General features: G+C 45.9%; 1 protein-coding gene across 8 annotated transcripts in view; it reads right to left on the reverse strand.

The window, feature by feature from the left end:
- The window catches only part of CHD5 (chromodomain helicase DNA binding protein 5), a 2,731,226-nt gene that overhangs the window by 1,966,017 nt on the left and 752,963 nt on the right, over nucleotides 1-12,246 (reverse strand). For all 8 annotated transcript variants that reach the window (XM_069610277.1, XM_069610279.1, XM_069610280.1 and 5 more), the window contains one exon: nucleotides 12,060-12,183. In XM_069610277.1, the coding sequence (XP_069466378.1) occupies nucleotides 12,060-12,183 (124 nt within the window). The remainder of the gene's footprint in view (nucleotides 1-12,059; nucleotides 12,184-12,246) is intronic.

Here is a 12,246-nt window from a genome sequence, read left to right on the forward strand (position 1 = left end):
ATGCTTAAAGTGACACATAATATATTTTAGCTGATTGCAGCTAAATAAATATTCCATTAATTCATAATGAGATTTGGCCACTATGATCAAGCTCCCAGATGGCCTACCCTTGGAACCCTGAACAGCCAGTCTATTCACAAGATAGTAACCATTCAACATGATGTTGTTGCACAGCCACGGCTCTTGACGCATGAACAAGTCACAGGAGGATAAGGATGTGGTATCCAATAGAGTAATAAGTGAGACCGCAAAAACCTCTAGTGTTCCCTGTGATCATTGTAAATGCCACTAGGATAGTTACACTATTTCATTTACTTTTGCCTAATAGTGCCATTGGTAGCCATGACCAGTTTGCACAAGACTCAGGATTCTGGCCGCATCTATCTTTTGTTTTCTATTGCCCAAAGTAGTAATGACTCTTAACTGGGGAATATATTGTAATCATTCCAGTACCTTTTTTCCCATTCATAAATAGGCTCTCCTTAGAAACAGACAATTCTGATATTTTTATAGGCCGCGTCCCCTTATTACATAACGTATCCAGCCCCAATGTAATGTGTATTAATTCAATTGGTGCAGGAAGTTTAGACTGTGAAGCGGCAACAAGATCCTGAGTTTGACCAGACTTAGACGAATTAGATGTAACAATCTTAACTTCCTTCTCAGAATTAAAGTTCATTTCAGAATAGTGTATATATGAGAATATTGTTGGAGATTCAATAGACCTCATATTTTCATTCTCCTTACCACTGCATTACCACAATTTTGGGCTACACCGCTGACCAATGTGTAAATGCTCACTGATTACATTTTGGTGGCTTTTCATAGATTTCGGATGAACGTTAGGTCTTACTGAGCGCACAGAATCAGATGGTGGGAGGGAGGAGACAAAAACGCTGACAAGAAATGGCCACAGTAATCCAGGAGAACAAAGTATCTTTAGTGCTGCCTGCACTTAGTCGCACTTGTCTCTGTGAGTGCGCTTTGTGCGCCACTTCAATTTTTATAGAATCAGATGGTAGGAGGTTACAAAACCACAGACAAGAAATGGCCACAGTTATCCATGAGAATCAAACTATCTGTAGTGTTGAACAGTGAAGAAGGATTCTCTGCAATATTACAAAATTAGCCAAGCTCTGTTCCCCTGACAAGGAGGTCAAGCTTCTAGATACCTTTGGCAAGCATATAATAATGATAGCCGCTACCACCATCAAGGTGGCCAATGCTATGGCCATCCTATCAACATATTACAGAGAACTTTGGTTCAAGTTGGGTCCCATTCTCAAATTCCTGCTGGAGGATAAAAAGGTGGAGGCTTTCTACCTGCTTTGCAATGGTGAAGCTGCTTTGGACCATGCAATTTCAGTCTTAGTCGACATTGAAGACATTGGCTTCAGACAACTGCTTAACAGGGCTGTCTTATACAGGCAAGGATGGCTTAAAGCCACCAACATCCATCCGGAAGTTCAATCCAAGGTAGTGGACATGGCCTTTGATGGAGTAGATTTGTTTGGCAAGAATGTGGACGATGCCTTGCAAACCATTCAGTGGCGTAACACAAGCTCTGGGGGCCCCCCTGCAAGCCATGCTGAGGGCCCCCACCCCAACTCGGCAACAAATCACAAGTCACGCCACACTCTGGGCCGCCCTAGATTACCACGCTTGCGCAATACGCACAAACGTGTTGCTGAAGGGGTATGCCACACACTGCACTAGGAGAAAGATATAAATATGTGTTTTAATGCAATATACAGAACACTTTCTGAGAAAAATGGACAAAAATGCCACAGTGTTTGCTATTGTTGTGTAGGGTAACAGCAATCCAAAGCATGCAAGTCACCAACAGTGCACATGAACATTAATGCTTTGCTATTAAAAATGCCATGCCACAATAAAAACATGTCCAACTGGCTGCACAATGTAGACCAGTGTAGACACATAATAACATTACAGTATCATTAAGACATACCTAGACTGGTTGCACCAAAATGCCAGTTGAAGCAATAAGAGTCATCAAGAAGAGAGCACACATTCAAGCCTGCGTCTCTACGGCTTCTAACAACACAGCCAAACTCTTTCAAATCTGCAAGGAACTGGCCAATCCTGTTGCGGTTTCTACCTCTCCTGTTCCCTCAAAAGGCCCTCTGTACCGCTTTGGCTTCTCCCTTCTACGCTAAAACTCAGGACATCCTGTCCACTATCTCCTCTTCCTCTCCCTCTTCCACTCTCGGCCCCCTTTGGCCATCTCTCCTTCTTCTCCTCCTTTCCCCTCTTTCTCTCTAACACCTGACAAAGTCCCATCTATTGAAGTGTCGTCGAAACAGGTGCTCGCCTGCTCCTCCAGAACCATTGAGGACCACATTGACACGTTCCAGCCTTGGCCGATTTTTGTAATCATTCTTTTGCCACTGAACTTTCCCTTCTCCCAAATTCTTGGAAAAGCTGGCCAACTCCCAGCTTACACTCCACACTGAATCTGTTGGTTGTCTCCATAACCATCAGTCTGGTTTAAGAGCTGCCAGAGGCACGGAAATTGCTCTCCTGAACACCTGTGAAGATCTGATCTGTAACCTTGATTCCAGCATTCCTTCTGTCCTCATCATCCTGGAACTTTCCTCTGCTTTTGACACGGTCAAACACGCCATCCTGATCAATTGACTCTGTGAGAACCTGGGCATCATGGATCAGGCCCTGGAGTGGCTGACCTCCTTCTACATGTGCCGCTCTCCAGGGCTCTATCCTCTCACCCTGGTTTTTCAACCTCTACTTGGCCCCTTCGACCCACCTGATCTCTACCTTCTCCTCTAACTTGCAGTGTTATGCGGATGACACTCAGCTTTCCTTCAGGCTCCCCTCAACCTACTCTCCTCTATCGCTCATTCCTGGTGTGATCTTCAACTCCACTCTCTCTTTCTCTCCTCACATCTCAGACGTCGCCAAGAAATCCCACTACCAACTGCACTGCCTCAAAGGGACTCTTCAATTTCTAACTTTCCCCCAGAAGCTCACTGTCTCCAGAGCTCTGGTTCTCTCTAGGCTGGACTACTGCAACAGCCACTTTCTAAATCTGCCTTCCCCTACTCTCCACCCTCTGCAACTAATCCAGAACAGGACTGCAAGAATTATCCTTGGCCTCAAGCCCAGGGACTGTATCTCTCCAGCCATGAAATCTCTCCACTGGCTCTCGGTGGTTGCAAGGATCAAGTTCAAGACCCTTTTCATTGTCCACAAGGCTTTCTGGGGCTGGTATCTGCACTACATCCAACGCTATCTTCCAAAATACCTTCCTTCTCGAGCCCTAGGGGTTAGATACTTCTCCAGGCAGAGAGTGGAGGGAGGTAGATCCTTCTCCCCTGCAGGCGCCTCCCTCTGAAATGGCCTCCCTGACCCTGCCAAACTTGAGCCGGACCACCTGAAGTTCCGGAAGCAGCTCATAACTTTCCTCTTCTCCTCTGCTTTCTCTCTCTCCCTCCCCTTCTGACCTACCTGTCCGCTGTACCAACTGGTTGCTTGGCTACCCTCTGTCTCACTGAATCCAGGCTCTTTCTTGATCAGTCACCCTTGCACTGCCTTCAGGCCTACCACGCATTTGGGGGCTGTAACTGTAACCCTAGAGTCCCTTGTTCTCCTTGCACTACCCAGAGCCGCGCTGCCCTGGCAGAACTTACTCAGATACTCAGAGCATTGCTGCCCTGTTTACCCCTCCCCTCTCCCTTGCACTTCCCCCCTCCATTTCCCCTTGGACTTCTCGTTCTCGCACTTGAACGATCTGAATGACATAAGGCTTAGTAAGCTCATTTGTCTTGTCCTCCCTCAGTTTTCCTCCTCAGTTTTCCTTCTCTTGTCTTGTCGCGTCTAAAAACACTTGTCTACAGGTGCGTTATATATGACTTATCATATAATAACATATCATTTTATCACAGATACCCAGAAAAATATACAGTGCCGCAGTAAGAAATGGCTACACTGGCAGAACCCAAATGCCAATCTAGCCAGGTAATTACACTTAGCAGGACTGCTTTATCCGAAATGCCCAGTTAAAAAAAGTCATACCAAACTGAGGAATGACTAGACTGGCTGCACCAAAATGCCTCTCTAGCCACTAATACCACATATCATGCCTGCTTAGCATGGACATGGATGACCATTATGACTTATTGCACAACCCCACCCCCTCACACATCCCTTCTCCCTCCCAGCCCCTCCCCCAACCTCCAGAATCAGCTCATTGGCCCAGAATTACCTCCACGTCGCTCTTCCTTGTCCCAGTGCTTACGTATGAGGCTCCTTGCCTCACTGGTAAGTACTGGCGGAAGAGTGGGAGTAGGAGTAATGAAGATTACAGGTAGCTAAGTCAGGCATTACCTTCATGTACCTCTACCTTATCCCAGTAATTGTGTATGAGGCATAGTGCCTCATACACAAGTACTGCCTCATACACAAGTACTGGGTTGAGGAAGAATAGGGATAGGTGTAAAGCAGATTACCAATAATTAATCAAGGCATTAAACACAAGTAGTGGTGCAACACCATTGAGCTGACTGGGCTTCAGCACTCCCCCCCCCACTGAAATTGTGGGCTATGTTGACTTGACCTGGCTGACCTTCAGAGCAGTTGCCGACAGAATAGAAGACAGATGTTAAACGGCACCTGGGTTTTGCCATTAAGAAGGGCCCAGACCAGCAATTAGTAATGTACATCATTTCACTGTTTTACCTGCATTCAAATGCCAATTTTTTTAAGCAATTGAAATTGTGATGTGGGTTTAGTACTTGCATGCCAGGGGAGTGATTGGAAGGGTAGAGCGGAAACAGGAGACCAGTCATTGTCACAGCAGCCCATAAGTGGGTGCTTTCAGACCTAAAGGAGAGAGTTAACTGCTTGTAACATTGAGGCTGCACTAGAATAGTCGCATTAAAATGCGTAAAGAAGTTAGATGCGCCCACACAAATAAGTTTGCACCTCCCCACCACACGTGAAGTTAGCACTCTCCCAACATTTGAAAAGTTAGCCCCCCTGAAATGTAGGTTTTGTTGCACTCCTGAACACAAGCACACACACCATTAACCATATATACACATGCACACCCAGCCATCCATCCATATATTTAAGTGTGCACCCTTTCACCATACAGGCACACCCAGGCATCCACCTGTACATTTAAGTGTGCAACCTTTCACCACACAGGCACTCACACCCAGGCACCTATCCATACATTTAAGTGTGCACCCTTTCACCATACATGCACACCCAGGCAGCCACCCACACAGTGTGCATCCTTTCACCGTACACGCACACCCAGCCACCCATACATTTGTGTGACCCTTTCACCATACCCTCACACAGAAAGTCACCTATACATTTAAGTGTGCACACTTTCACCATACAGGCACACCCAGGCAGCCACCCATACATTTCAGTATGCATCCTTTCACCGTACATGCACACACGCATACCCAGCCACCCATACATTTGTGTGCACTCTTTCACCGTACACTCACACACGCACACGTCATGGGTTGAGGGGAGCCATAATACTTCAAAAATACATTGGGCCTCATTAGGACCCTGGCGGTGACGGTATGAACGGTGCCGGTAAGGCACCGGCACCCTTCATACCGTCCCGCCGCATTACGAGTTCTGCTCGCGGGTTCCTGACAGCCTGCCAGGTCTTACCTGGCAGGCTGTGCGGCACCCGCGAGCATAACTTGTAATTGCGCCGACACCGTTATCAACGGTGCCGGCGCAACCATGCTCCCCACCCACATTCTGCCCTATTGGGCAGAATGGGGATCGGGAGCCTGGCAATACCGCCACCCGCGAATGCGCAATTACTGGCCCATTCATCTTGTTATGGGCCAGTTATTGCCCAATCGCGGGAGGCGGTGCTGGTAGCGAGCATGGCAGTAGCCTTGCCTTCCATACAGGCACGGCTACCGTCATGCTCGTAATGAGGCCCATTGTTTCTTTTTGAAATCACTCTGACTTCATAAAGAAATTATTTCCGTTAAGGACTGAACAATAATGGAAATAATTTCTTTATGAAGGCAGAGTGACTTTAAAAATAAACTATTTATTTTTGAAGTCATATGGCTTCCCCCACCCCATGACATGGAGGCCTCCAGCCTAGGGTCTTCATGTCCTGGGGTGGGGGTAGCCACCAGACTTTTTGTATTCACTCTGCTTTCATAAAGAAATTATTTCTGTTACAGCAATAATTTCTTTAGAAATGAAGAGTAAATCCAAAAAGAAAATGTAAAAAAAAAAAAAAAAAATTGTTTTACTCTAAGTGGGGCCCCTTCCAGAACATGTGGTCGTGGGGCCCCCCACACCGCAGGGGGCGCGGGGGCCCCTGTTACGCCAGTGAAACCATTAAGGGAAACCCATTCCTTTTGATCTGGAAAGTCACGTTTCTCTCGAACATCAAGAGACTACTGGGCCTTGTACCATTCCCCATCATACCAGACCCAGGCATACTCACAGCCAGATACCTATAAGCCTAAGACCCAGTCCTACCAGAGAAACCAACACTACTGAGGCTTCTCACACACCAGGAGCCAGCCAACAACCAAAGAAACCTGACCCTTCTTGGGACCAGCCCCCCCCAACTTTCACACCCCACTGGTACAAGGCTTTCAGAATTTGTCAACCAGTGGAATACCATCACCACAGATGGATAGGTGTTGTCCTTCATCTAGAAGGGGCACTCGCTGGAATTCGTCAAGAGATCGCCCATAATTCCTCCCTTGCAAAAAGTAGAGAAGCATGTGCTCCTGCTACTAAAGGAAGTACAATCGCTCCCGGCAAAGGGAGCAATCGCTTTCTGAATTCGTCGACCAGTAGAAGACCATCACCACAGATGGATAGGTGTTGCCCATCATCCAGCAGGGCCACTCGCTGGAATTTGTCAAGAGACCGCCCACGAGTCCTCCCTTGCAAAAGGTAGAGAAGCATGTACTCCTGCTACGAAGGGAAGTACAATCGCTCCTGGCAAAGGTAGCCACCGAACACATCCCATCAAGTCAGCGGGGACAAGGAGTGTACTCCAGGTGCTTTCTAATCAAAAAGAAGTTCGGAGGCTGGAGGCCTATGCTCGACCTCCAGGCCCTCAGCAAATTCCTCAAGACCCAAATCTTCAGGATGGTGACTCTATAGCACGTCTTGTCTCGGCTTCATAAAGGGGATTTTCTGGCATCCTTACCACATCCCTATTCAATGGAAAACCCTGCGGCTACCCGCGCTTCACAGTGGCAGGTCAACATTTTCAGTTCCGGGCCCTGTACTTTGGTCTTCGGTCAGCCCTCAAGGTTGCACACCTTCGTTGGTCAGGTACGTAAGTCTAACGGTACCTCGATGGCTGGCTGGTGCAGGCGGATTACCTTCCCCTGGCTACCCACAGTCTCTAGGTTTCTCTGTAAACTTCCAGAAATCCTATCTGACCCCTGTCTCAGGGAGCACTCCATTGTGGGGCTCACCTATACACATGTTCTTGCATAGCCGCTACCTCAGAGCAGAGGGTGCAGCCCCTTCTTGCCAAAGTCCTCTTACTCTCCCGGATGTTGAGGCATCAGTGCATCTCCTGAAGTCCCTGTTAGAGATGATGTCCTCGTGCATTCCTCTCCTTCAGCATTTCAGGCTCTGCATGCAGTCTCTCTAGAGCATCCTTAATGCACGCTGGTGGTAGGCCTCAGATTCCTGGGAGGCCAAGATCCCGTCAACACAGCAATTCAGAGATGCTCTGGCCTGGTGGTCAGTCTGGGCTCATCTCATCTGGGGCACTTCCTTTCAACTGCTCTCACATCAAGTCACTGTCACTATGGTCGCCTTGTTGGAGTGCATACAGGGAATCTACCAGGGGTCTCTGGACACACGAGGGGAAGACTCTTCATATCAATCTTCTGGAGCTATGCAGAGTGTTTTGGGCTCTCAAGTCATTCCTTCCTCAATTCAGTGCTCAAGTGGTCCGGGTCTTCACAGACAATACCACCGCAATGTTATATATCCGCAAGCGGTGGGGCACCAGATCTCTCTCTGTCGGCTAAAGCCCAGGCTCTGTGGCACTGGCCCCTGGTTCAGAACATGTTTCTCATTCATTTCCACCTACGAGGTGTTAAGAACACAATGGCGGATTCTCTCAGCAGGGAACCCAGTTCCTGTCATGAATGGGAGTGTCAGGAATCTCAACTCTGCTGTATCTTCAGTCGGTGGGGCACCCCAGAAGTCGACCTCTTTGCCACTCATGCCAACAAGAGGTGCATGACTTTTGCCAGCAGGTTCACTCATCCGGAGAGCCTGGGAGATGTCTTTGCTTTCACCTTGGAGGGGAAGTTCCTGTACACTTTCCCCCCAAAGCCCCTGGTGACTCCGGTGTTAAATGTATTCCGACAATATCAGTGCAAACTGATCTTCGTGGTCCCTGCCAGGCTGAGACAGTTCTGGTACTCCAACTTCCTCACCCTGTCTTCTGCCCCGCTGATGAAGCTGTCTCCTCTGTGTGATCTTCTCTCCAGGAGTGACAGTGCAATTGGTATTACACCACAACCTGACCTCTCTGAACCTGACGGCCTAGCTCCTACACTCCCAGAGTTTGCCAATGTACACCTGCCACAGGACTGCAAGGACATTCCAGCTAGAGCCCACACTTTTTCCACACTGGCCTGTTACAAAAGTAAATGGAAGTGGTTTTCCTGGTGGTGCAATGCACAGGACCTTGACCTTTTCAATCTGCTACCTAAGGACGTCCTACCATATCTGCTCTCCTTGGCTCAGTAGGGCCTGGCATATTCCTCCATCATGGTGCACCTGGTGACTATCTTACGTGATACTCCTCTTCCGGGCCTTCTCTGGGGTTCCATCGTTTGACCAAGGAGCTCCTCAAGGGACTGTTCCGTTCCTTCCAGTCCGATGACCAGTTCTGGCCTGGAAGTTGAATGTCATCCTCGCGTGGCTCATGAGACCTATTTTTGAGCCTCTGCATAAAGTCTCTCTCAAGGTCCTGGCTGTAAGACTGTAAAACAGCTTTGCTGGTCGCCATCACGTCGGCTAGACGTGTGGACGAGATTCAGGATTTTTCCTGCAACCCCCCCCCCTACTTGGTTTTCCACAAATCCAAGTTGCCTTACCCTTCCTTGGTGCCAAAAGTTCCTTCAGCGTTTCACCTCAATGAGCAAGTGGTGTTTCCTGTTTTCTTTGGTTCACCTTCTTCGCCTGTGGAACACTCTCTGCACTCTCTGGATGTGGTGTGAGCTTTGAAATATTACATCTCCCGCATTCCGGAAGACCTCTCAGCTCTTTGTAACTTTAGATCCCTCTGGAATGGGAAATGCACTTTCCAAAGCATTAATCACCAGGTGCATTTCCTCCTGCATCTCCTTCTGTTATCAGCAAGACGGCGAGCCACTTCATGGCAAGCCCAGGCATCATTCTAAAAGGGACAGTGCCATCACAACAGCTTTCCTCTCATGAGTCCCCTTGCTGGATATCAGTAGGGCAGCAACCTGGAGATCTGTGCACATGTTTACAAGGTTTTACAGTGTCCAGAGATTCCATGGGGGAGTCCAGGGTCAGCCAGGCGGTTCAGCGTAACCTGTTTGAGCAAGGTGAGTGACTCCTGGGCTAAGTGCTTCTTCAATGAGCTTGCCTCAAAGATGATAACTTTCATAGATTCACTTGCAACCCTCCCACCTACCCCGTTGGGCTCTTCTTGGCTCATATAGTCACTTAACATGCACTAGCCAAATATGAAGATGGCCTCAGGAGTGGAGCTAAGGGAGCCCTTACTATTAGCTGCAGGGAATAATGACCCAAAATGATTCTACTAGAGCACTAAAGTGACAGCAGTTTTAATTTTATAAAACAAACTGCTCTATGTTACTGAGGATTCCCAGCTTGACGACAAGGAATATTCATACAGGATATGAATCTATGAAAGATTCCAATGCTGGAGAACAGGATTATTAGCTCTATACATAGTATTATCAACCCAAGACCAGTGTAAGTGACATCATCTTCTTCTTGATAGTTCTTGGAGCACCTTCCATCACACATGATGATGGGCATCCCCTTTCTGTTTAGTCCTTAAATACAATCTTCCTTATTTGTGTCCCAAATGCATTTCTAAATTGCTATATCTTTGGTGTCCTGTATGTTTGTGTCTTCCATATTTAACATACTAAACTCCTTGTGATGGTAGCATTAGGGTATATATTTACAAAACACCATGCATATCGTATCAGGTTTAAAACATTCAAGCAAAGAATCCTTGTGATGTGAGAGCCGAACAGGCCATTTCAATTAAGAACACATACACGATGCAGGCCCACATACTAGCCATCCCTGGAAGTTCAGTTCCAGTACAGAGCAACATAGCAAAGCACAATGGGTATGCAAATTAACTGAAACGCTGTATTTTTCTTCATATGAGAACATTGTGATTTCATTTCAAAGACTGGGTAGCCCAGGAGCTCACATTAATTAATGAATTGGATTTTGGAAAAAGCAAAACCCCCTGTTATTTTGTTCCCCAACGGATATGAGTCAAAAGCAAAAGGACACCCACCTGTTGAAGAGAACACAGGCTAGAGAATGCCTTAGTTTGCTCAATGAGAGCCTATGACTGAATGAATGGTGTACAGTAAAATATACACCCTTTATCAGTCTCCTTTTTTAAATTTAGCAAAATGCTGAATTTCTCTTTTTTATGTTATTTGAAAGTGAATTGGTGAATGTCCTTTTCTGTTTCTCTCTTATTATTTGAAATGTTTTAAACAAGAAATTAAAACCAAACAGGTACACAGAAAAGAAAAGATTGTCCTCAGTAACTAATGAGATGCTTTTTTCTTGTTTTTTTAGACAGCATGTTTATGTACCGCTAATTCTGCATGTATTTGAAACAAAATGGTGTGCTAAATAGTTCTGAATATTTGTCCACTGCAAGTCTGCACACAATAATTTAAAATGTATGCATTTTGAAAGGCCAATACAAAAAGCAACTTTCTTAGCATACATTCTGCAAGAATGGCATTTTTGACTTTAAGTTCAAGCTTCTGTTTGCAACTCCTGTGTGTGCCATTCCTCTTCAGGGCAAGATAGATTTTCTTCACAATTCCAACTTGTACTAATGTAAAGGCCTGAGTTTATTTTCTCACAATTAGCAACCAGCAGATATGGATCCAGCAAAAAAACAACCTCATCTTTATCTATTAGAGTTACACAAAGGTGGGATTCCTTGGTTACCCAATATAAATAAAAATCCAATCTTAGCTGACCTGTGAGCTTGGATAGAAACAGAGCATACTACGTTTTCTCATGAAATCACAGCTTTCAATATAAAACTAGGAATCTTTGGTTACAGGGGATGTTTTTCCCTTCCTCTACTCTCAAACTAATTACTGACAAATATACATTGGCGCCCACCCTCATCCCACGTTTTCATTCCTCTTTCCTCCGAAACATGCTCTAAATGGGTATGTTCTTCATGCTGTGCAAAACAAGACCCTATTAAATACACAAATAAATAGCATATGCATTCTTGCCTATTTAAAGAAAACAATGGTTACCAACTGACCAAACCTTATAATAGAAGTGCCTTGTTCAGAGCAGAGTTACACATTGATTGTCTCAGATAATTGTTGTCAAACAGCATGGTGTATGAGAGATTTTGCTGTTAATTATGGTTCACAGATGTCTACATGCCATCAGGAAGAACCATGTGTCGATTATTATTAAAATTGTTCTTTTACAACGCGATTAATACCAGAGACCAGCATGAGACAAACACTTTGCTCCTGAGCTATCCTCTGGGCCTTTCCTAAACTACTGTAATAAAAAAACCTTAGGAAAAATAATAAGCATGTGTATTTTTGGATTGTATTATCGAAACCTAATCAAGTCAACTGAAGCAAAGCAAGACTGCGATTTCAGCCTAAAGTTGGAAAATAGAAGCTGAAAACATGGTGTTTCCTTTATGACATCTAGACATCTGGTGGAATTCATTTGTTTTATAGGAACATCACATGTTTAAAAAACATTTGACTTTCATCTGGAAAACATTCCAACACCTCTCTTTTTTTTCCTTCCTTTTCTTCCCCTTTTTCCTAAAACAGTAGAGATATCCGACCGGACAGAGCAGCTGTTGATACTCGCACTGTCAAGATCTGACTCGTCCCGATCGTCCTCCTCACTCTGCAATCAGAACAAACACAACACTGGTTAGCGAGGCCCTTTTCTTTGTGTCTCAGAGAGTTC

The sequence above is a fragment of the Ambystoma mexicanum genome, chromosome 8 (genome assembly GCF_040938575.1).
Source record: "Ambystoma mexicanum isolate Mex_15411 chromosome 8, UKY_AmexF1_1, whole genome shotgun sequence".
Lineage (NCBI taxonomy): Eukaryota > Metazoa > Chordata > Amphibia > Caudata > Ambystomatidae > Ambystoma > Ambystoma mexicanum.